At 47.3% G+C, this 24,735-nt stretch overlaps 1 protein-coding gene across 1 annotated transcript; it reads left to right on the top strand.

The window, feature by feature from the left end:
- The first annotated feature begins 947 nt into the window (after positions 1-947).
- On the top strand, positions 948-24,497 carry CAPN2 (calpain 2). The gene is made up of 21 exons (XM_057382110.1): positions 948-1,184; positions 1,965-2,034; positions 8,301-8,419; positions 8,766-8,899; positions 9,704-9,872; positions 11,755-11,838; positions 13,232-13,317; positions 14,008-14,082; positions 14,307-14,467; positions 14,789-14,958; positions 15,535-15,546; positions 17,043-17,254; positions 18,009-18,045; positions 18,673-18,738; positions 19,246-19,303; positions 20,281-20,345; positions 21,471-21,539; positions 21,880-21,958; positions 22,575-22,691; positions 23,105-23,163; positions 23,809-24,497. The coding sequence occupies exons 1-21, from the start codon at positions 948-950 to the stop codon at positions 23,830-23,832; spliced, it is 2,103 nt and encodes a 700-aa protein (XP_057238093.1). The 3' UTR covers positions 23,833-24,497.
- The last annotated feature ends 238 nt before the right edge of the window (positions 24,498-24,735 follow it).

Below are 24,735 nucleotides of genomic sequence, written 5' to 3'. Positions count from 1 at the left end.
TCATTTTAGTCAGATAGGATAGCTCCAAACCACTGTTTTGAGCATCCAGGACTTGGAAAACAATGTGCAGAAAGAGGTCTCTGTCCTTCCAAGGCAGCTGGGCAGCCAATGTGGGCGGTGGGGGCAGCAGGAAGGGCTCTCAGCCTTTGTGTGCTGCCCAGGGAACACTGCCTGGCACCAGCACATCCTGAGTCAGATCTAAAATATGAAACAAATGGTTTGAATTCTCCCTTGGAGGGTTGCAGTACTACATGAGGGCCAGCAGCAACATTTCAGCCATTCTTGGCAGCAACTCACTGCCAAAACGGAGACTCTCTCCTCCCCCACACCATGTGTGTGTGTTTTGGGGAAACTCAGGAGGACTCCTTGTTTGTGGTTTGGGCTGTTCAGGGGGTGTAGGTGGGTCCATGCCAGCAGTGACAAAACATGTGCTGTGGTTTCCACCAGCAAACCAAGCTGCAATGGATCTCTCTTATGTGCTAAGTTCTAACAAGGGAACAACACGGGGTACAGATGTACCATAGAGGGATTTGTGCCATATTCGATTTTTCACTTTCCTTTGACTTCATTTTTACCTCAAACTTACATAATCGATACGGATAGTTCTGGGTTTTACACAGGAAATACCAACCTTTTTGAATTGATGTGTCCATGTGGCAACGCGGGAGCCAGGGMTGGCGCAGGTGTGAAGCTGATGAGGTGCCCAGTGAGGCAGAGATGCTTCTCCACAGGCTGGGAGCGGCAGAGACCGGGAGGGGAAGTTTCTCCATCCGCGGCTCCCGGGACAGAGGGACTCGAGCAAAGCCAGGAGTGCGGCGGGGCTGAGCAGCGGCGTGGCAGCCGGTGGAGGGGAGGGATGGCAGGCGGGGCCGGGATGTGCCGGGCCGGGATGTGCCGGGCCGGGATGTGCCGTGCCGTGCCGGGGCGGGGCGGTGGTGGCGGCGGCGATGGCGGGGATGGCTGTGGCGCTGGCGAAGGAGCGGGCGGCGGCGGCGGGCGCGGGGCGACACGACCGCGCTGTCCCCTACCTGGGGCAGCACTTCGGGGCGCTGCGCCAGGAGTGCCTGCAGGAAGGGCGGCTCTTCCAGGATCCCTCCTTCCCCGCCGGTCCCGCCGCCCTCGGCTACCGGGAGCTGGGGCCCCGCTCGCACAAGACGCAAGGCGTCGTCTGGCGCAGACCCACGGTAGGGCGGCGGCGGCGGASGGGGGGATCCCCGGTGGCATCGTTCCACCGTGTCACCCGGCTGTTCTCCTTCTCCCACCCCGCAAATGCGGGTGGATTGAATCGTGCGGRGGCGGCGGGTCGGGGCGCGGCTGCCGAGCGTGGGGCGAGCCCTGTCCGGGCGGCAGAACCTCGGTGTGTCCGGTTCGTGCAGCTGCTGATGCTCAGAGCACCGGAGGCTCCCCGTGCCCCGGGCACAGCCTGGCAGCGGGATGTGCTCTGCTTGGAAAACAAACAAAGCAGAAAGGCCGTTTTCCTCTCCATCCAGAGCTCCCTGTGTGCACAAGTCGCTTTGGGTAGCTCTTGGGGCTGTCTCTTCGGATAACTCTTTCCCTTAGCAGAGCCAGGATTTGACCACCGTTCGGTTTATTCCTGAAGCAGCCCCGCCAGCCATGGGAGCCACGGGGTCAGGTGGACTCCGGGGTGCCTCCAGGCACTTCTGAAAGACCTTGGCATAGTCGGTGGTGGGGAGGTAATGGCAGACCAGTGTGTGCATGTATGTGAAAATACAGTTCACCTCCTGGCACATSCTGTGAAGTGACATGGCTGCACACGAGCTTTGGTCACCAGCTCCTGTTCTCACTGTGCTTGGTGTGTCTGGTGCCCGCACTCGTTCCTGCCCTGCCCCATCTCTTTGGTGTTCATCTGCTGTGGTCAATGGTTTGGTTAATTTGTGCAAGTGGGGCCTTGTTCCCCGCCTCACCTGCGGCTGTGTGTAACRCAAGGCTTGTTCTGTTCCCAGGAGCTGTGTTCCAACCCCCAGTTCATTGCCGGCGGAGCCACTCGCACAGACATCTGCCAGGGGGCCTTAGGTAAGGTGGGGGCAGAAAGTCCAGTGTTCCRTGCCCCAGGACACCACGATTTATAYGTGACTCTAGCTCACTCTGCAAATCCATCCTTTTGCATCCCACCACCTCTGTTCATTTCAAATTAGATCTTTTCCATCTTTCCTTGGTATTTGCAGGTGGGCACCATATGTGTTTGGCCACCGAACACAGCCTTTCTGTGGGCACCAAGCAGGGGTGACACAGAGTGGTTTCCTGGTGGCTTTTCTGATCATGACCAGTTCCTTTCGTGTTYACATCCGTGTGCCTGAGAGCAGCCTGACTCATTCTTGCCTTTTACAGTCTGCTTGGAAGAGCAGCTGTGTGCATAGTGGGTTGTTTCTTTCCCCAGTGGGAGAGAGTGATGTTGAGCAGGAGGGACCTCCTGAAACCTAAGGAGATGCTGTAGAGAGAAAAGAAGTTGTATGGGGGATTCCCTGCTGGTTGTCAGCTCTCAAGGAAGACAAAACTGGGATGTTTCAAGAGGAATGGGCCAGCCTGTGAGCCCTCTACRTTTGCCATTGGCTTCTGCTCAGTTTGTGCAATGGCAGCCCCTTGGTGATGCTCTCTGGAGGAGTTCTGGGAGCTGCAGGGCAGTGTCAGGAGACAGTGGGGAGCAAATGGCTTAGTCCGGCTGTGAGTGCACAGCAATCCCAGTCTGGAAGCCTCTCTCCTGCATTGCCTGACCAAATGGGTTTTAGGTGGAGGATGTGTGCAGAGATATGAGAAGAAATCAGGTGAAGTGAAAGCAGTGGGCTCCCATTTATTTCACAGCAGTGAGAYGTTTTGGATTAAACAGCACAGCTGAGGGAAAGCTCTCATGTAGGAAACAAGACTAATGACTGCTGCGCTACGCTGCTGCAGTTGGCAAAGGAACTGAGTTCTGTTTGTTTGCTTTCAAATATTCGCCACATTGCAACTTCTCAGTTTCTAGTCCCACTGCTGCTATTTATGTGTTCATGCCCCAAAATATAACAGGCAGGGAAGATCATATTTTGTGCTTATGTTTTTGTTCTAAAGGTTTTTAGGTAAGTTTTTTTGGTAAGTACTTTGTCACTTAAGTGCAGTTTGTGTAAAAAGCCCCGACAGTAAAAATACTTAGATTATGATCATGGTTCTGCTCATGCCTCAATATCATTGGTGGCATGGGTTAGGCTCTGTTGTGCCTTGGGTCGTTGCCATGTCACCAGCTTCCTTCCCGTGCCCTCTCCACCCAATATCCCATCTCCCACCATGACTGTTTTGGCATAAAGCATATCCCAGTGCTTAAACACACATGCCAGACCTCTGTTATCTCTTTTTATAGTGAAACTTTAYGGTGAGAAGTTCTTCAACTTGAAACTGAAGTTTACTGTAGTGCCATTTCAACATCTGGCATTTTGTGGAGATGCTGCTTTCTGGAGTTACTGCTTTCTGCAGTCTTCCAGCTTTTCTTATCCAGATGCTGTGTCAGCAAGGGCATGGGAATAAAGGATTTGAAACTTCATTTTCACGTTGTGAAACTGCTGCTGCTAATAACAAACTCTGTTTTAAACTGATGAAAGCATTTGCTGGCCTAGTGGTCTTTGGACCAGTCAGATGCTCTCATGGGGCTGTGTGGTATCTCCAGAGGGTATGAACTCACTCACAGCTGGTGGTGTTGTACCTCCTGACTGTATTTGAATCAGAGGTTGTCMGTGCTCTTGTTTATATTACCTTTTTCACCGTGACTGAATACTACAATGACTCTCCCCACTCATTCTCATGAATCTGGGCAGGATTTTGGTATTGTGTGACAGTCCTGTGCTTGATTAAAAATTAGATCCTTTTGCTCTTATTCCAGTATAGCTGTTGAGTTCCTAACAGCCTATATGGAATCTCTGCTCTTTTACACAATGGGGCTGGCAGATGTACTGTACCAATGCTTTTTTTTTTTACTTTTTACCACTGTCTTTTCTAACACTAGCATTTGTATTGATAAATTTGCTTAAGCTTCCACTTACTCAAACTTCGTATTTACTTTGAATGTTCATGTCCCATCACATTTTAGGATGTCATGGAGAAGATTGCACTGGAAGATGTCAGGTGCTTTTGGAAACCTGTGCCTTTTATTGTGCTGCTTCTTTTCCATAGGAAGTTTTTGTAGTCCTATTTATGCCCAAAAAGCCTTGATCAAAAAGCAACASAGCTGTGCCCATGGGGAGTTTCATTGCTGTTGCTAAGCCCTTCAGAACATCCAGGACTACTGCAGGGACAGATGAGGCACCCAGAGCATATGGGCCCATTACAGCTTCATGGCATCTCCTTGGCAGGGAATGTAAAACCAAACAGTTCAGCTAATGAGCAGAGGTTCCTTTTTTGGGACCTCTGCTGCCCCTTGGGATTTAGTTTATCCTTTGTTCTGGTTTTGTGAAGGTATTTTAGGGCTTTTAGTTTTGTTGTGTTTTATTGTTTGGGTTTGGTTGGGTTGGGGTTTTTGTTTGTTKGTTTTTCTTTTTAGGAGAAACTTTTAAAGGCAAGTATTTTGAGTTATTTTTGCAGTATCATATCTGCAAAGGCAGTGATGGTATTTGGCTCCAAATGGCAGCACATGGGATGTGGTGACTCATTACAGCAGAGGGGAGGGTCCGAAGCCAGAGATGGCTTATTCACCCTTAACCACCTTTTTTTGGAGAGGATGTTACCATGGTATCACAACACTGGGGTGTAAACAACACAGGATCTCTCAGCTGCCGTTTGCATGCAGGTGTCTCCTCCTTACACAAAAAAAAGGTGGTAAAAGCACCTAATTAAGCAGGTTGAATTTAGAAAATTAGACCCATGGCTTTCTCATGCTGACAGCCACTCTACTGTCAGTGGGTTTCCACAGCCTCATGTTTGTAACCAAAACACTTTCTGGAGTCCCACAGTATTGAAATAAATCCATTCAGTAGCTGTTGATCTAAGAGTGTTTTAAAATAAGAGGRGTCTGTGATTGGCAGAATGTACATGTTTCCTTTTACCCCATTCTCTTACATGAGCTGTGCAGTGACCAGAGGTGCTGCCTTTTGCTTACAGCCCTTCAGGCATTTGATGGGTGTGTTTTGTTTGTTTCGTCTTTCCAGAATGGCTAATTTTAAGCCCTTGAGGCTATTTATGCTTGCCTTGCAGTTACATTTTTTTCCCCTAACATTCTTGTTATAGCTGGAGATTAGGTAAACGCAGAGATAGGTGTATGGAAATAAGAAATAAAACRCTGAAAGCAGCAAAAAGTGAGCATGATAGTAAAAATACAATACCTCTTGTTAATATAAATGTGTTATAGACAAACTCACAGCCTGATAATATTCCATTTACTGATGATCTTGTTCTACCTACAAAAATTCTTTATGGTTAACATAGCCTTGCTAACTCCTTTCAGATCCTAGGCAACCTGTCTGTCAGCCTCCCCTTGGACATTCCTTCCCTATCAAAGGAAAATCACTGTCAAGAACCTTACAGAAGTACCAGTTCTGACAGTTCAGACTATTTGGTAAAGACCCTGCTCAGGCTTAGTGCAGTCTGAAACTCTAAGTGTAATCACAAGATCTGTTCTCACCCAGGTGAATTGTTAAGTGTGCTTTTAGAGATGGCTGCTCACAAAAGCAGAGATGGTATCCTAGCTGTTGAGAACTTTTAAGTACCAGAACTGAAGGTTGGGTTGTCTCCCATATATGCTGCATCTGTCTTTAAACCTCAGGAAGACTTTGGCCAGAGCTGTCTGAATTAAGATCTGTGTTTGTCTGACTCCAAATCATCCTTAGAAAACAGTGTAAAGTTCATGTGAGAGATTTTACAACAGGCTGCAATTTCAGTCTGCCTCGATRGGACAGCTAGAAAGCAAAGCAAATTCTTTAAAAATTTTGCTTGTGGGTGTGGAGGTCCTCTGAGGGGAGTTTCTCCTTGAATTGCCATGCTTATTATCTCCAGGGAAGCATGACTCAAAGGTGTGTTACACATTGAAGTGTGAATCCTCATAACCCAGAGCCCTGGTCAGCTTCTTGCCCAAGGCTCCCTGAGCTGCTGTGGCCATATTGAATTGTTCGTTTGTTCTTCCTGTGCTGCTCTCTGCCTGCCCCACCCATGCCCTTCAAATTTCTATTCTATGGGACRGAAATGCTGGTGTTTCTTGGAAGGAATGATGTGACAGCTGACCTCTGAGCCAGATCCTTTCCTCCTGACCCTCTCTTTCCCAACAAGTCCCTTTTCAGGACATGGTGATACCTCTGGATGTAGCGACCAGGGAAGAGGGTCTCAGCTCCTTGAAAGGGGCTGGGAGATGAGTCACCACTTTGCAGGGCGAGATGAATGTGCTGTCACAGAGTAGGGAGGGGAATTTCATCATTGCTTTGTAATTTGTCACAGGAGAATAGCAAGGTGACTTTTCTGATTAAAAACTTCCCTGAGTCGCTGATTATTCCCATTACAAACAGCTGGAGGAGGCAGGGCTGAAGGAAAAGTTTTATGTTTGGTTCTTCCCCTCCAGGTTGAGAAGCAGTAAAAGCASCTCGGGTTCTGAAATTATTCTGCAATTTCACCTCTTCCCCCATTGCTGAGATGTGCAAAGGGCCATGGGGCAGATGTATTTCAAGGAGCTGCTGCTGTGGGCAGCCTGAGGGAGCTGCAGGTTGCCCGTGTTCCTGCTGGTGCTATCAGAGCGGGATGAATTTTGGCCCTGAGGCTGCTCCTCAAGGGCTGCTTTAGAGTTAACTCACCCAGAGGCTTCCTCCCMTTTGGATCTCAGCTTCTCATCCATAAGCTTTTGAGCCTTTTCCCATGGGAGGAAGGTGGCTGTGTAGGGGCTGCTGCTTTGCTGGCCTCCGCTGGCTGACACCTGTGGCTGGTTCACACACCGACCCTGCAATCCTGCAGCACTGTTCTGTGGGATCTTTGTGGGATCTCTGTGTGATACCAACCACCCTCTCTTCACAGAGCAGGGCCCTGAGGGTCTGGGGATGGAAATGAGTTTTGTGTTGGGCTGTGGCAATCGGAATCATCCGGGCCTGTAAATCTCTGAGCACCTCGCTAACGGGCTGTGGGAGGCCCACGGCTGAGCGTTAAGGTGACTGCTCTGTTACAGTAAAATAYTTAAAGTRAAAATGYGCTCTGAAAYAACTGCAGAAAGTAGARGTGTAATGTTTACAGASCTGAGGTCTCTTCCTCCCTCTGCGTGGCAGGAGATGGTGTGGAAAAACACCGTCCYGGCAGCCTGGGGCTGTGGTGAGCAGGGCTGGGGAGTGCTGACCCCATCCCAGCGGGATGTGGAGCTGTGTGGGGCTGGAACAGGGTCTGCCTTTGGGGCTCTCTGCCTTCAGGGCTCCTTCAGGGCTCTCCTGCCTTCGGGGCTCTCCTTCCTTCGGGCTCTCCTGCCTTCAGGGCTCTCCTGCCTTCAGGGCTCTCCTGCCTTCAGGGCTCTCCTGCCTTCGGGGCTCTCCTGCCTTTAGGGTTCTCCTGCCTTCGGGGCTCTCCTGCCTTCAGGGCTCTCCTGCCTTCGGGGCTCTCCTGCCTTCGGGGCTCTCCTGCCTTCAGAACTCTCCTGCCTTCGGGGCTCTCCTGCCTCCAGGGTTCTCCTTCCTTCGGGACTCCTTCAGAACTCTCCTGCCTTCAGGGCTCTCCTGCCTTTAGGGTTCTTCTGGCTCCTGACTGTGCTGGACACCGGCACAGTGCTGAGCACAGTGTCCTGGAGCCTCCGCAGGTGTGTGAGGTGAAAGGAGCTCCTGTTCCGAGCCAGGCTGGCAAGAGGCCTCAAAGGGGGCTTGTCCACAGGACAGGCCCCTGGGCAGCAAGGCTATACATGTTTATTAAACGTGGAGAGGGACTGGAATGCGGCCTGGACTTGGGAAAACACTGTCCCTTTGAGGAGAAATGGCACCCCTAAGTACCTGTGTGTGCCCACAGGCTCTTTGCCTTTTCCTGTTGCTGCTTCCAAATGTCTAGGCACTCAACTGAATATGAAATTTTCTTAATAGTGCCAGAATGGGTAATAACTGTGGTGGCCGGACAGAAAAAGCTTTCTTTGACTTTTTTTTTTTTTTTTTTTTATGACTTAAGCCTTGAGGAAACACTTGCCTGGAGCTGGAGGGTATTTGTGTTTATATTTTTGATTTGTCTCAGAAATAAAGTGATGGGAGGGACGAGCCTATCCCAGCTGAGGGGATTATTGTTTATAATGCACWGTCCTAATGCACAGTGCAAACACTAAAGTTTGGATAATGAATGTTGTCGGTTTTGAGGTTTGTTTTCCTCTGATTTTACAGGGGACTGTTGGCTCTTGGCTGCCATTGCTTCTCTCACCCTGAATGAAGAAATTCTGGCCCGTGTTGTTCCCAAAGACCAGAGCTTCCAGGATAAATATGCAGGAATTTTCCATTTCCAGGTATCTGGAGAACAGCCTTTTCCCCTCAGAGCTGTTGGCCAGGAGCCAGCATGGTTGGCTATGTGTCCATGTGTGATGTTCCCTGGAATGGCTTTGTGGGAGGTCAGAGAGCCTGAGAAAGGGAGACATCTATGCAGGGTGGTGGAAGGAACCAAAGAGCTTGGAGCATGGGCTGCCTTTGTGCTCCTTCCTCCCTGGGCTGAGTGCATCCCTGAGCAGGGTGGGTGACACTGCTGGGAGGGGGATCCTTTTCCCCTGGGAAATCRAGGCTCAAAGATAAACATCCTGGTGATGGGAATGCATGGCATGGGGTGGTCACGAGATGTCTGTGCTCTCTCTCCCTCAGTTCTGGCAGTATGGAGAGTGGGTGGACGTGGTGGTGGATGACAGGCTGCCCACCAAGAACGGGGAGCTGCTCTTCGTGCACTCGGCAGAGGGCAGCGAGTTCTGGAGCGCGCTGCTGGAGAAGGCCTAYGCCAAGTGAGTCTGGCCAGGYGTCCACCCCACTCACTCCTCTGCTTCCCCATAATATYCCCAACTGTATGGATACTGTGCATTTAAAGTGTCAGTCTGCTTATCAGCCTTTGCAGCTTCTGGGGTATCCCACAGTGGCTCCTTTGGTACAGCTTTTTTGGCAGGTGCCCAGGACAAGGAGCCAGAAACATTGGCTTTGTGGCTAGCCAGGAAAAGTAGCTCTTGCATCTSGTGGTGAGGCTGTTCCTGGAGCAGCCTTCTGTCACCAGGGGCTGGGGAACTCCGTTCCATGTGCTCTGTGCGCCTGTGAGAGCCTGGCAGCTGCAGTGTTTCAGGGTGCAGAGCACATCAGTCCATGTGCCCAGGTCTGTGTTCAATGCTCATGTGTGAATCTCCATTTTTTGGTTGGCCAGAGAGGAATTCTATCCTCTAACTTTACTATTTTGAATTTTAAAATTTAGATCTGCTGAAAATCAGACCGATAATTGTTAAAGGGATTAAAAGACTGTGGAAATAGAGAGGCAAATGTTGGGACTTATTTTTTTTTGTAATTTTTTTTTTCTTTAGAGAGTGTTCAGGATTCCTGTCATTGGTGTGGCTGAACCTGCAAACTATAAAAATGATTGTATCATATTTCTTGYTGGGCTTTCCAAGTACAGAGGTCTAAGAAGCAAAGCTGAATGGAGGGGCATCTTTGGTGATGCTGCAATGCTCCTGAAAGCAGAAATGCTGTGGCAGCTGGCACAGTGARTGCCTCTCCTGAAGGGGACAGGAAGCCTGATGGGTGTGTGTGTTCCCTGTTTTGTACAGGCTGAACGGATCATACGAGTCCCTCTCTGGTGGCACCACTACAGAAGGCTTTGAGGACTTCACTGGGGGAATTGCAGAATGGTATGAGCTGCAGAAGCCGCCCCCCAACCTCTTCAAAATCATTCAGAAGGCGCTCCAGAAAGGCTCTCTTCTTGGCTGCTCCATTGATGTGAGTTAGCAGGTTTGTTACTGTGCATTCAGGCAGCTGCACATGGGGTGCCAGTCCCCTCTGCCCATGGTTCTCTGCTCTACCTTGTGCCTGGACAATCTGATCCACAAATGTGACCCGGGCATGTGCTCTTTGTGGGGTTTAGGTTGAAAATAAACTTCATTAGTTCATGCAGAAAGCTCCTTCCCTCCCCTGTGCTTCCTCCTTGAGACCTTTTGCTGTTTTGTGGGTTCATGGTAATGGATTCTACAGGGAACTTGTCAGGGGTCCTGATGTACATCTGTGTACCTAAGGAAGCTTTATCTTGGCAGCAGGATGGTGCAGGCTTGGTGGGTTTGGGCACAAAGCTGCCTCTAATGGCAGCTGCAGTCAGGTGCTCAGAGGTGACAGCATCCATCCTTGCCGCTGCCCTTTTGTTGCACAAGTTGTGCCTAAAATGTTCCCAAAAAATCTGGGCTCAGTTCTTGAAGCAGAGAGGCTCGGACTGTTGCCAGAACTGTAAAAGCTTTTGTGGGAAAACACATTGTCAAAAGCTGGAGCTGCACGGGAAAGAAAAGAGGAGCTTTGGCCCTGCCTTCAAGGATTCAGCAGCGCTTTTAGCCTTACTGAAATGAATCTAAGTATTGTTAGTGTGCTAATCACCCTCCTCCCAAATGAGAATGCATCTTAGTTATGTCCAAAAGGAAGGTAAATTGTTTACAAAAACTCCATTCATAATACAGAAGTAAATGTTTCCTCCCATTTTTCAACATAAATCAGAGTCCCAAGAGAGGGACTCCTTCACAGCAGGAAAAGTGCTTGGTTAATGTCAGTTTGACTTCATGGTATTTTCGAGGCCTGYTTTACTCATTTGCATTTAGATAAGGATCTGACATCTGGATTTCTGCTCCAATTGATAGAAATCCTTTGGATGGGTGGGGAGGAGAGTAAACATACTGTGTTGTTGATAAATGCTGTCACTTTGTRTAGTGTAAATTAACTGTTTCTGAGTTTATCCTTTGAAAAAAAACCTTGTAAAACCTCTCCTTCTCTTCTGTAAGAGAAATAGGGACATAGATATTAGACATTACATGCAGAGTGTGCTGTGGGGCAGTAAAAGGACATGAATTGACAGCAGGAGTCCTGCCTGCTCCATCCAGTCCTGTTTGTCTAAGCTTCAAATATGCTTCCTTAGAGATGACACTTCTGAAATGGGGGAAGGACAATGACAGCTATATTTCATAGGTGGTTAAAAAYTCACTATCCAGCAAGAAGTGACTTTCCTTTGCAGTGTTAAAGGCCAGACTGCCCAAGTATTGTAGTAGCTGTGAAAAATTGAGAGGGGGATGTGCCTTCAGGTACAAATRGCATCCAAAGTCCAGCTGTTCCCTTGCTGCCCTGCAGGACAGGTCCTACTGTGGCAGTGCTGGGGAAAGGAAGGGGAGCCTCCTGACCTGMTGTGGAGCTGGAGGGGGTGTTTTGACCCCAAAGCATGCTGGACCTGGCTGTGATCCCATTGTAGCCTCAGGCCAGACACTCCCTGTTTTTCTCCTGGTCTCTTGAGAATGTGGAGTTTATTCTGTGTATCATTTCCCCCTTGGAGGTGCTCAAGAGGGTTGCACCACGAGTGTTTTAGAGCCAGAAGGGAGCTTTGCTGCAGTGCTGAGCTTCTGGTGTGCACCCTGTGCCATAAACATGGCCCTGGGGCTCCAGCACCACGACGTGTGGCGCTGTCCCCTCTCCCTGCTCTGTCACACAGATCCCTCTGGCTGCCCCTGTGCAGCAGCTAAACCACTGCTTTTGCCTGCCAGCCAGTTGAAAGCTGTGTTGGAGGGGGAATCTTTGTTTTGTTGGATCCCTGCCCGTGGGAAGCTGTGGTCACTGATGTCCTTTGCTCCTCCAGATCACCAGTGCAGCAGAGACTGAGGCGGTCACCTCGCAGAAGCTGGTGAAGGGACAYGCATACTCGGTCACTGGGGCAGAGGAGGTAGGTGTGCCACCCTAGGGGACAGGGTGCAGCAGGTCTTGTCTTGAGGCAGATACAAACCCATCTTCAACACTGAGAATTTTTGCTGAATTGGGTTTTGAGTCTCTTCTTTCTGATGGAATGCTTAATTAGTTTAGGGTAAACACAGATTTGCCTTCTTGGGTGTTTACCAAAAAAAACCCCTATTATTCCATGAGCATGGCTATTTCCCACTGAGCAGGGTGGTGGGCAGCTCTGTGCAGAGGGCACTACCAGGCCCTGCAATGCAGTTCTGTGCAGTGGGCCACACTTCACAATAAATGCACAGCAAAGTGTATGCCAAGCAAGAAAAACATCGATTGTTGTCCCTGAAGTGGCTGCTGACCAGCAGCTTTCAGCAGGCCATGGGGCACAGACTCAGGGGACCTGCCCAAGAGCAGGTGACTGGTGAAAGCACAACAAAACAAGGGATGCAGATCATGGCATCCTTCACGTGTGCAATGGATTGCAGTTGCTTCCCTGATAATTGTTTCTGAAATAATTTTTGAAACTTCAGCAGGAGCTGCAGGGAGCYGATGACCTGCTGTGCTGGTTTGTGGGTGTGCATTTCCTCTTCCTCTCACAGCAAAAGCAAGGAAGTAGGAGTTTGTTCACCTTAATTCACAAGTGGGCATGATTTAGCCAGGCTGTTYACTTGGGGATCTGTGCAGACTTTGTGAGGACAGTTCACTCTGAACTCTGTGCTGCTGCTCTGCAGTTTTCTTGGCTTCAGGCTCCAGAGGTGCACCAGCTCCTGCCTCAGACGAGTGCTGTGTGTTCCCCAGAAGGAGTGGTTGTTTGCACTGGAGCTCTCACCGCTGTGCCTGGCCTGGCCTCTGTGTGRGTGCAGAGATCAGCAGRTGACAAGAGRAGGGTCTGAGGCTGCTGCACTGCGGGGCAGTGGTGTGGTCAGAGGGGTTGTGGCCAGTCTGAGTGTCCCATCTCATGTAACAGGCTCATCTTATATGTAAGGGTGGGGGAAGGCATTTGAATGTGAAAAGGCAGTTTATACCTAAATGACAACATGGAGAAACATCCCTGTACCTTCTTTTTAGCTATACTGTAGCAGTTTTACRTTCCCTTTTCCTGGAATCCTGTCAGAGGTAATTTTTCAGCAGCACAAATCAGGTATTTTAGTTTTCATGATCTTTGGTTTGTGCATGTTGTGAAACTTCTCTGAACAAGCTTGGTTGTGTGCAGCTCACTCAGAGTCAGTTGGRCTTATTCTTTTGGACAAGATGTGTGCACCTGGTCATGGGTAGGACCGAGATACTCGCTCTGTCATGTTTTTAATTACTGTACAAGATGAGGGAGGGAGCGGGCTGCTGAGTCCCTCCCTGCTGAGTCACTCCCCATACGCTTTTGCTCCCATCAGGTGAACTTCCGAGGAACAGTGCAGAAGCTGATCAGAATCCGAAATCCCTGGGGGGAAGTGGAGTGGACTGGGAAATGGAATGACAAGTGAGTCAATGACCTACTCGTTGCCAGTAGCTCTTTCCTGCAGGGGTGCAGTCGTGTTTCTGTGCTTGCCTGTCYTTTCCCTACCTCAAATCCCTCTGTAAGTCATGTCTGGATGTGGTGTTCACATGGAACTGTTTCAGAGAGAAGCATCCCATCCCTGGCATCTCCCTCGTAGCCATCACGGTACATGGCGCCTTTCATGTGAATTCCTGCCTTTGTCTAAGATGCAGTGATTTGGTGGGTGAATCCTAGAAAACTCCTTGTAACTTCTGCTTATTTAACAGCCTGGATTCAGTGGTGAGCTTCTGAAAACTCACATTCTAAAAGGGCTTTAAAAACCCATTTCCTTTGCTAGTAATGAAAGCTGGAGTTTACTGACTTCTGTGTGTGGCTGGGCAGTTTTTATCCTGACTCTTCTTTTTTCTAATACAAAGCTCTGTCTCAGCCCAGGCATTAGCACTTTCTGAAAATAACATTCTGCTTCTCATCCTTACCTTGGATATTTGAGAAGTGAGGTATCTTCTGTGCCAGGTCCATCTATTTTTAATTCTGCAGTGGTTTGAGAATTCTGGAGCTGCTTAAAGGGAGATCTTGGGGAGTATTGCAGTCATGTGAATTCATTGTGCCAGARCACTACATTAGGGGTCAACCTTTCCCATATGCTGTAGCTGATGTGGGCTTCTCTCCCAGCTGCCCAAACTGGAGYGGTGTTGACCCTGAGGTGCGGGAGCGACTGACCAGGAGACATGAAGATGGGGAATTTTGGTAAGTRTCACTGAGTTCCTATTCCAGCAGAAGGGAATATCATCTGCCCTGCTTTTTTTTCATACGAAGTAACCTCTCCCAGTTTGCTCTCCAAGATGAGTGTGCAAATTCMCCCCAAATCCTAGTGTTGAATCACAGTGACAGGGAGGGAGGATGGACAAGGTGGTTGTAGGGAAAACCCGTCCCTTCTGAGGAGACGCTGCCCATGACATTGCCTCCCACAGGATGGCGTTCAACGACTTCCTAAGGCATTACTCCCGGCTGGAGATCTGCAACCTGACTCCRGACACCCTGGCAAGTGACAGGTACAAAAAGTGGAGCCTGCTGAAGCTGGATGGGAACTGGAGGCGAGGAGCCACTGCAGGGGGCTGCAGGAATTACCCAAGTAAGAAAAACTGGGSAAAAGTTTTACTTGTCCACTTGGACTTTGTCTGGGAGCTTCTGGGAGGTGGTTTGGGGTGRYTTATGGGATATCTAGGACWAATCTYCTAAAAGTGCAGGTGTCTGGGAGATGTGGCTCCCTGATGATAATCAGGTTGTGATTGGAAAGGCTGGAGTAGGGGTGGGCAAGTCAGCGCATTGGTTTTCCCTTCTCAGAGCTGATTTTGGCAGTCAGAGCCACACCTGTCCAAGCTGACATGTTTCTGTATCATCATGGTTGCTTTCAAAGCAGCCTCTGAGCAGTTTGCATAAACCCAATTTGCAGACACTTTCTGGACGAATCCACAGTATYTAATCAAGCTGGAGGAAGAGGATGAGGACCCCGATGACCCTGAGGGGGGCTGCACTTTCCTCATTGGGCTGATCCAGAAGCACCGGCGGAAGCAGAGGAAGATGGGGGAGGATATGCACACCATCGGCTTTGCTATTTACGAGGTGAGTAGGGCTGTGTAGGGATGGGGGGGAGAAAGGAAAATCGCTCCTGCAAAAATGGAGCAGTGCAGTTCTCATGCTGGGCTTTCCATCAGAACTTGCACGGGTTGAGTCAGACACCAGCTGCAGCAAGGAAGCTGTAAAGAGACAAAAAGCTGCATTCTTGTCTTGCTCAGCCCCTGTCTCCTCTCCTGATGATGGAGTGGTTGGAGGGGCAGGGGTGTGAAAGGGGAGGTGGGAAGAAATRGTAGAGAAATCAAGCCTACAAAACAAATCAGTGTCTGCAGGGAGGAGATTCAGCAGCAATCCACAGCCAGCTGGCTCTGTCTGTGCCAGACTGTGCCCACGCTGCCCAGGTGAGCCTCACCTGCATCAGGGGTGGAGCTGGGAGCTGAGACATCACTCAGCCTTGGTGATGTGGGCTTAACACTCACCTTCCCTTCAAGCCAATCTTTTTTCTATTTTTTTGGGGGGGTTGTTTTTTCAAGTATTGGATATCCTTGTTAACTAATGGTGAGAAGAAAGAGCCCTTGAGAAGCCATTCAGCAAGTGAATAATTCTCTTCTTTTCTCCTTGCAGGTGCCCCCAGAGGTATGTGGCATGAGCTGGTGTCGAGGTGCAGAGCTGGGGCTGAATGGTTGGTGGGAAGTGGTTCAGAGGATCCTGCYTCACTGCAGGACACAATGACTGCACAGAGCCTGAAGTTAGAGACCATTCATTCTGGAAGGTGCCTTGATCCCACGTTGCATTTTCAGAGTGTCTTAGACTGGGTTCTGTACTGCAGAAACTCACCACTCTTCTGCGGCTCTTCTCCCAGCCCAGCCCCACAGCTGCTCCCCAGGCTTGTGCAGAGTTGACGTTTGACTCATGAATAATATTCCAAGGAGGTATTTATGTTCACTTCCCCAAGCATCTTTATTGGTTTCTGTTTCTACCTGCAGGTAACTCAGAGTACACCTGGGGGTCACAGTGGTGGCAATGCAGCAATGCCTGTGCAATACAAGGCAGGGCTGTGGCATCTTTGAGCTGTTTCTCCTCAGACAAAGGACTGAATTTGAGCAAAATTGCTGAAGAACCCTGTGAATGAGTTTGTTGTCCCTGTAAGGGACAAAGCAAATCACCCTGTGGCTACTGAGGCTGTGCCTAAACCAGTGGCTTTTACATAAAATATGGTTTCATCGGGAAAAGAAATGGTGCTCCTGGTTAATTAAATTCCTTGTGAACCTTTTAAATGCCTTAGCARTACTCTGTCATTCACCCTAGTGGTCCAAATATTTAATTTCCCTAAGAAAACTCATTCTAGCTACAGTCCCATGACTTCTTTTCTTCCAAAAGATGGAATTTTATGTCCCACTGCTGCAGCAGGTCTGACAGGTTTTGCATTCTTAAAAATCTRGGAGGACAGGAAGGAGGAGTTTTCTGAAAGATGAACATTCCTGAAGTTGGCTTCCAGAGCTGAAACAGCCCCACAAACAGACCCTGCAAAAAGAGCTCTTTCTGGAAGATCACAATCATTGAATGGTTTGGTTGTAGGGGACCTTAAAGATCGCACAGTTCCAACCCCCTGCCATGGGCAGGGATACCTTCCAATAGATGTTACACCCCAAATATTGTTTTATTTGATTATTTTGGTTTGTTTTATTCTGGGAGCCCTCCATAAGCAGGRTCTGCTTTAAGGCAGCCTGACCTCAGAAACAGAGCTGAGCTGCAGTTGGCACCAGCTCAGRGACCAGAGGGATGTGGCTCATGTGCCATCTCAATTTAAAGAAAAATAGTTGGTGGAAGRATTTGCCCAATGTCTTCAGACACTCATCATCAGTAGCAAAACAAAAGCATGACCTGAATGATTTATTCCAACGATCTGCAATAAATCACTTGCAGTRGCATCTCAGGGGTGCTGTGCTGGGATGCACCCACCCCCTTTCTCTTCTTTTTCAGTTCTGTCAAACTGACATCTCCAATTTTATTTTTTTTTAAATTTTCTTTTCCCCCATACACAGCTAACTGACATATCTCTGATATTTTTAATTTATAAATGTGAACACGTGCAGACTGTGAGGGTTTTTTTTCTCTTTGTTTTTCCTAAGTTTTCTGGCCAGACAAACATTCATTTGAGCAAAAACTTCTTCCTGACCAACAAAGCACGGGAAAAATCCAATACCTTCATCAACCTCCGGGAGGTGCTGAACCGCTTCAAGCTCCCTGCAGGAGAATACATCGTCGTGCCCTCYACCTTCGAACCCAACAAGAACGGGGACTTCTGCCTCAGAGTCTTCTCTGAAAAAAATGCAAACTCCACGTAGGTAGCKTTTGGTGACCATGGAACAGCAGTGTGGGCATATGGGGAGATTTTTATTATTGTTATTATTATGCCTATTATTATTAAAATTAAAATACTTAGACATGTGGCATCTAAAAGAGCAGCTGGGCTAAAGCCTCAGGAAGGAGTGTGGGGTCTTTGGTATTGAGTTCTCCTGATTCAAAACAAGCAAAACCCTTCCTCAATCCTGTAATATTTGGCTGCATATTCCTGCAACAGTGAGAATAATGGGATGTCTGTTTTGTGAGGACACATTCAGCTTTTGATGGGCCCTTAGCAGTGCTTGGGCACCATCTGTAGGTCTGGTGTTCCCTCAGCATGTGGGGGATAGCAGGAAACACATTGGAATTGCTTTAGGGCACTCATTTTTTTCTGTTTTAAAGAGAAAAAAAAAAGAAAAGAAAAAATAAATTACTAGACAAAGTTTGATTTGCACCCAAGAAGCAGGTCTGGTGCTAAGTAGGCAGTGACCCCAAAGAGCTGTGTGCCCCAAAATCTTGTCTATGGCTCTGCACGACATTGCACAGTTTGTAGAGTCTTTATAAACTCTTGTTGCCCTWGCTGGGGAAATACAGCTTTCCCTGTGACCTGCAGTGTTTGTGCTGGATTAGTCCAGTGATTTTTGAATGCTCATTGTCATTTCCATATTTTAAAGACTCCTTCTTTAATTGAAACTTGAAGGAAAAGCATTGTAACTTGTTTTATTTTAATACTGATTTCTTTATCTTTTTAGGGTGATAGATGATGAAATTGAAGGCAATTTTGATGAGGTATGTCAAATTAAATGTTTTAAATTGAGATAATTTTATTGTAAGTAAAGGGGCGTTGGAGTGCCTGTTCCCTGTGCAGGGTGATATTTTCTTTAGGCATTATCAAGAAATGTTGTCCCACTTTGGAAAATAACTTTCARTAGCCATAGCTGAATGTCAGGCAAATGGAAATACCATCAGCAGTATAATGGAAACCTGTGTTGCTCTTTATCCAGAACTTGGACTTCCTAGGYAGAGGTACACTCAGGTGCAGTTAACTGGAGCCACAGGAAATTCCCTTTGCTCKCCAGGAATCCAGGAGTGCAGCTTTCAGCAGTTAGGGGTGTTTCTGCTTGTGATGCTGTTTCCATGAGTAACTGGTGGCTCACCAGATGTTGAGTCTCACTGGAGCTGGGGATGCTTTGCCTGCTAATATATCTCCCCCATATACAATTTTTTTCCCCCAGCATTTGCATTGCAAGCATTTTGAGATGCCCTTGAAAATAAAAGTGATTAAAATCATAGTAAAAACCACTTTGTACTTTCAACATCACCATGTAAATTTTTTACTAAGGGCAAGAAAAAGCGTTAAATCTTTCTCGGGCAGAAACTCCCCTCCTTTTGACATTCTCTGTTTCTCTCTTTCAGACTGAGATCAGTGAAGATGACATCGAACCAAGCTTTAAAAAGCTTTTTGGGCAGCTAGCAGGAAGTGTGAGTGTTTTTCTGGCAGTATCTTAATGGCATCATGGGTGAGTGGGTAGGAGAGATGCCTCCCCTGGGACAGAGTTCAGTTCTTGTGCTGAGTCAGGTCTCAAGTAGGAGCCCAACTGTGCATCCCAGAATCTGTGCAGTCACCCAGTTGCTTCCACAGTGGATTTGTGAGTGTTCCTGGTGAGCAATCTCTGCTCCTTTTGAGCTGTGGGCTTGGCTTTTATCTCTGCAGGGCCYGAATTCTGTCCTTGGGCAGAGCATATGGCCGGGCTGTGCCTTGTCCCCAGGCTGCCTTTGCCTCAGGCACACCTCACGGCCGGCTGTGCTAATCTCTGAGAATTGAGGGTACTCCTGACAATGGGAGCTGGGGAGAGCTTCCCACGTGCCTCCATTCAAGGGAACTGAACTCGAAGGGAGGTTTGAAACTGGACAATTTGCCCAAAGGAATCAGAGGCYGCAGATGGTGTCTACAGCTCACAGTGGAAAATCTGTTTTCCTCTTTTCCAGGATGCAGAGATCTCTGCCTTCGAACTGCGCAGCATCTTGAATAAAATCCTGGCAAAACGTAAGTGCCTTCCTCCAGCAGRAGCTTCAGGTGACCACCAGCAGGTTTCCAGCATGGCCATGGGAGCACAGAGGCCACCACTGACCTGGGCAGGGTCAAAGCCTGGGCTCTGCCCCAGACCTGCTGCTTGGTTCTCCATATGGCCACGGCCATGTGTTCTCTCTGCTGGCTTCAGGAACACTGCAGGAACACTGGGGCTGTGCCAGCCCAGAAGGTGTTCCAAGGATGTGTGCTTTGGCAGGGTACAGATGGGTGTCTTTTATCCCAGCATCTGCCACTGGGAATTGGCTGCCAGGCAGATGGATGGATTTGAACAACGCTTGATAATAATCAGAAGAGGTATTGCTGCTGTTTCAGTATTGAACCACTCCTGAGTGGTTTAAGCAGTCGCCCAACCAACAGTCTGGAGTCACCCCAAGGAGCATGAGAAACTTTGAATCTCTGGGCTTCTTTTCCTGTGACGTGATTCCTAGCTTGGCTCTACATTGTTTTCCACCCTTTAAAGAATGCTTGACAAACAAGTGCTTGGAGAAATAAGTGTATTTTTAATTTCCAAAGTGAAATCGCATGCAGATGGCCAGGTGCGTGGTGTATGTCTGTGTGCACCATCCAGTTAGCAGTGGGTTCCCAGGCTTGGCTCCATRTTCAGTCCTTGCAGGAAGCCTCCTCCTGCTGACCTCCATAAGCTCTAAGTTGTCCACAGAGGTCCACTTTGCAGGCAGTAAGGGCACGAAAGCTTTTGTCTCTTTCTCCTGCTCCTGTAGCCCAGGACAAACCAGACTAAGCAGGCTGTTTGCTTAGGGACACATCCCAGCTAACTTTTACCCAAAGCCTCTTTGTCTGCTTGAAGGAAGCCACAAATGGCACAGAACCAAATAAGGTGTGGATACACTGGTGAGAGAGCTCATGAGCTATTTAGGAAGGTGCTGTGGTGCAGCATGCAATTATAATCCTGTCTTTCATTCTTTTTTTTACAGGCCAAGATATTAAATCTGATGGCTTTAGTATTGAGACATGCAAAATAATGGTTGACCTSTTAGATGTATCCTTTCAGGGTCTTCCCAGATGATATTCACCTTCCTGTGCTGAAGCAGGCGAGCTGCCTTTGCTCCCTGGTGGGTCCATCCTGATGCACTGATGGCTCCTGAGGTGGAGGAGCTGGTTTTACCCTTATTCCTCCAGAAATGCCAGTCCCTTGCTATTATTGTCCACCGTGACACGTGCATTATTCCAGGCAGTGGGGAAAATCCATTATCAGGCAAGACAGGCTGCTTGGAAGCCTTCCCAGCTGTTGGGTGTCCTGGTTTAGCTGGAGACAAAGTGATGTTTGTGCTGGGAAAAGGCACCTGGCTCTCAGCACGGTGTGCACGGCCTCGCCTGTGGGGTTGTCTCACCTCTGCTATCTGGCTGGAGTTGGTAAGAGCCTCAAAGCCACAGGGACTCAGCAAATGGAAAATGAGGAACACAAACCTAGTGTTTTGTTTCACCATGCCATACAGGAAGCAGAGAGTACGCAAGATTTTAGGAGCTTTACTCCTAAGAATATAGGCAGAAGTGTAGGATGAAGGATCAGGTCTAAGAATAGTTGTGTTCAGCTTCTCTGTGCAGTGGGARTTGAATTGCAGAGTTGGAAAAAGGGAAAATTACCAGCACAAGATGATACTCTTCTATAATTTGGTGTAAAATACAGCAGTCCACAGGGACTCCTTGGCAGGTTTTGGGAGCAATGCCACARCCAGGTTCTTTTGTTAGCTGTTTGCACAAGAGCTGAAGGTCTCCAAATAGCAGGCTCAGCTGTGGTTTTTCCTGTTTATAATCCAAACCTGGTAACTGCAGGTGTTGAACCCACCACACAGGACAAAATGGCATCACCCTGGCTATTTTATTCTTGTAGTGAAAAGAGAAAGCTGCAATGCGGGAGCAGAAAGAGCTTGTGAACTGGTCATGGCTTAAATCAGTCATCTTAATGATGTAGAAAGAAATCTTGGACAACAACTGTGTATTCAACAGGATGAGTACTGCAGAGAGGATGAGTTCTTCAGAGAGCACTTGAATCCCATTTTTGTTTGCCCTTTCTAAGTCAAAACTCCCCATGCAATTAAAATCRGCAGAGGGAGGGAAACCCCCTTTTTCTTCCCTCTGAAGAAATTTCCTTAACTCAGAGAAGAATGATGGGAGTGGCAAACTGGGACTGAAGGAGTTCCACACCCTCTGGACAAAGATTCAGAAGTACCAGGTAAGGCACAGCCACTTTGGGGGAACAATCACACGTAGAAGTGGCTGTAGACTGATTTGCCTCATCCAATGTGTACAGTCAACTTTCCCAGGACTGGGACTGTGTGTCCTCAATCCCTCTGCTTTTGTCTTTATCTGCTCTGGCTGCTGCATTAAAAAACTAACTTTTGAAAGTCACTTTTGGAAGAAATTGATGGAAATACCAAGTCCTTCAGGTCAATGTTGCAAATTGCTTTGTGTAACATGCAGGCTGCATTTCAAAATGTTTCAGAAGCCTGACAGAAGCCAAACCACRCTCTGAATTATTGTCAAGGTTTGACTTTGGATTTTATGTTTTGCAGAAAATTTACAGAGAAATTGATGTGGATCGATCGGGTACCATGAACTCRTATGAGATGAGGAGAGCACTGGAAGCAGCAGGTTATTTTTATATTGGTCTGTCTCTTCATAGGATTACATTAGTTTCCAGCAGGGTTAAGAGATGCTCATTAGTCTGCTGTGGATCGCTTGTAAGCTAAAAAATCCTGTGCTCCCAGACCTGGAGGCMTCTGACCCAATGCTGAGCCTGGGCTCTTGTCCTGCCATGCAGGTGCACCAAAACCATCTCAAAGGASTGACAGGTTTGCAGTTACTTTCTTTAGTGACCAGCTTTCGGAGAAGCACAAATGACTGCCACAACCTGGTCTTTTAGCAGCTTCATGTTGTCTTTCAGTGAGTACCTCTGGGAACAGAGTGGCAYGAGCCAGTAACTGGGATCCTGTGACCCAGGGAATGGAACTGGCTTGACCAAGGAGTGWTGTTCTCAGGAATGTTAAGAGCCARTTTGCTRCTGCAACCACTGAAMGGCAGATCTGAGTTGGGACAGTGAGGGGGTATCCCAGAGCCATGCAATCCCATATTAATTTACTGCATTTTGAGCRCTCTGGAGCCTTCCCCTCCTGCCRACACAGAAGATGWGGCAGCAYTTCATYTTGTACCCATATTTAAATWGTCTTTGGAAATAGATTGTTTTAAATCCTTGACATTGTATTTTCAGGGTTTAAACTGAACTGCCAGCTGCATCAGATCATTGTGGCTCGTTTTGCTGATGAGGATCTTGTCATTGACTTTGATAACTTCGTGCGGTGTTTGATTCGGCTCGAAACCTTGTTCAGTGAGTACAAGCTTAGTAACCAGACAGGCTCTGCTGCTTTGTGTTTTCAGCAGGGTAACTGTGCAGGCAAAACTGTCCAGAAGTCCAGGATAAAGTATTCAGACAAATTCAAAACTGAGATAATAATCTGGCATCGCAATCTGCATGCTTCTTCTAGATCCAGGAATCAGTCTTTTAGGCCAGTCTTCCCTAAAAACAGCTCGATGTTGATTAAAAAATACTAGATAACAATTACAAATGTTCAGTCTTTCTCCTGCAAAATTATTTTAGAGTGACCCTTTCTGACTCAGGGTGTAGGCCAGTCAAGTTTTAGATTCTGGGACTAAATTCCTTATTGATCCTGAAGCACAAGGAAGGGGAAGATTTTCCAGTTGRTTCTTGTAGTCACCTTTGTCATCTCTCTCCCACCACAGAAATGTTTAGAAAACTGGACRCTGAGAAAACTGGGACAATAGAATTGAACCTTGTTAATGTAAGTTCATTTAGATCTAAAACATTTGTTTTCATTTTTTGGGAGAAAGTGTGTGTGTGTGAATGAAAATAGCAGTCTGTCTTGCTCCATTCTAACTGATTATGGCTGGTTGTAAGAACTCACATTTGTGCTGGAATTATCTACCTTTTGTATTTATAAGCAGCATTAAAAATGTTACCTTTTAAAAATGTACCTACATCACAACCTATTCTCCAACAGAGACAAGGTTACTTGCACCAGAAGCCCTTTATCCCTTTACTGGCAGTAATTTTGGCTTCTTCACTGATTTTTCTGTCAACAGAGCAGAATGTAGGTGCAGCTGTGTAGGCAAGACTCAGGGTCTTGCTCATGTCTGCTTCTTTGTGTACCATGTGTGCCCCATAGAAAGGACTCCGTTTGGAGAAAAGTACCTTCCTACACATGCTTGACTTGCTTATTACCTGAACATAACTTATTTCTGAGCCTAAAGAATGTGCAATCATCCCCAAACTCTGATTTAAATGAGATATAAATTTAAATCACTCAGGAAAGATCCTAAAATTGCTTCTGTAACAACAGGCTGACTTTATGCTAGAAATGGGAATATGCATAATTGCTGCTGGTCTTTTTACTAAATTTAACCTTAGTTTCCTSTCTCTGTTACAGTGGCTGTGCTTTTCTGTCATTTGAGCCACTGGCATCAGCTTGAGGCCTCAACAAGAGCATGATCAGGTGAAGATAATCAARCTCCATACAAGTTATATCCCAACATGAATGTGCCTTACCTTAAACATAGCAGATTTTGCACGCAATTGCAGGAAGAAAAGCATTCTACTTCAACAGAAGAATCTGCAACCTCATTTTTATGTGTCTGACAGTTCTTGCCTACTATTATATAGCTCTGGACAAAGGCTTTAATTTGGATTGAATCCTCAGTGCAACTTTGGAAAATACTGCTTTGCTAATACCTTTGTATTTAAGGTGTTTKACAGGACTTCAGGAAGAAAGCTCATGATAGCTGGACAATCAGGTTTAAGAAAGTGCTTTTTGAACAACAGCTTATCTGAARTTAGGAGAGAGGTAGTATTGCATATCTTACCTAAACACCTGTACTCAGAGATGGGGGTTCTTTGTATGTCTTGTGTCAAGCTCCACACTATTCTAGTTAAATATTTTTTAAAGAACTTCAGTAGTAAGTATGCTTGACCAAAGTGACCATTGATGTRCCTGAAGCACATCAATGAGATGTGCACTTCAAGAGAAAGTCCATGCTATCAGGTGGAATACTGAGTTCTTGTATCTTATTTATCTTCCTTTGAATTACAAGAAAATATTTAAATAAAAGGAGTAGAAAGAAAAGTTTGCACAACTGTCATTTCTGCTGAAAATAAGCCCTTTTGGTTTGTTTTTTTTGTTTTGTTGGAGACTGATCATCCCAGTGCACAGCCAGAGCTTTTGCTTTCAGAAAAAGAACCTGTTGTCTTTTAAAGGGGAAAAGCAGCATTCTGGAGCTGATTGTGGATGTGTGGCAGTTAATGAAACATTAGGTAGGCAGATACTTTAAAAGATTAATGCTTGAACAGCTAAAGGTTT

Source organism: Malurus melanocephalus, unplaced genomic scaffold (assembly GCF_030028575.1).
Source record: "Malurus melanocephalus ecotype Western Australia unplaced genomic scaffold, MMel_1.1 scaffold_549, whole genome shotgun sequence".
Taxonomy (NCBI): Eukaryota; Metazoa; Chordata; class Aves; order Passeriformes; family Maluridae; genus Malurus; species Malurus melanocephalus.
This window is presented reverse-complemented; position numbering and strand designations above follow the sequence as displayed.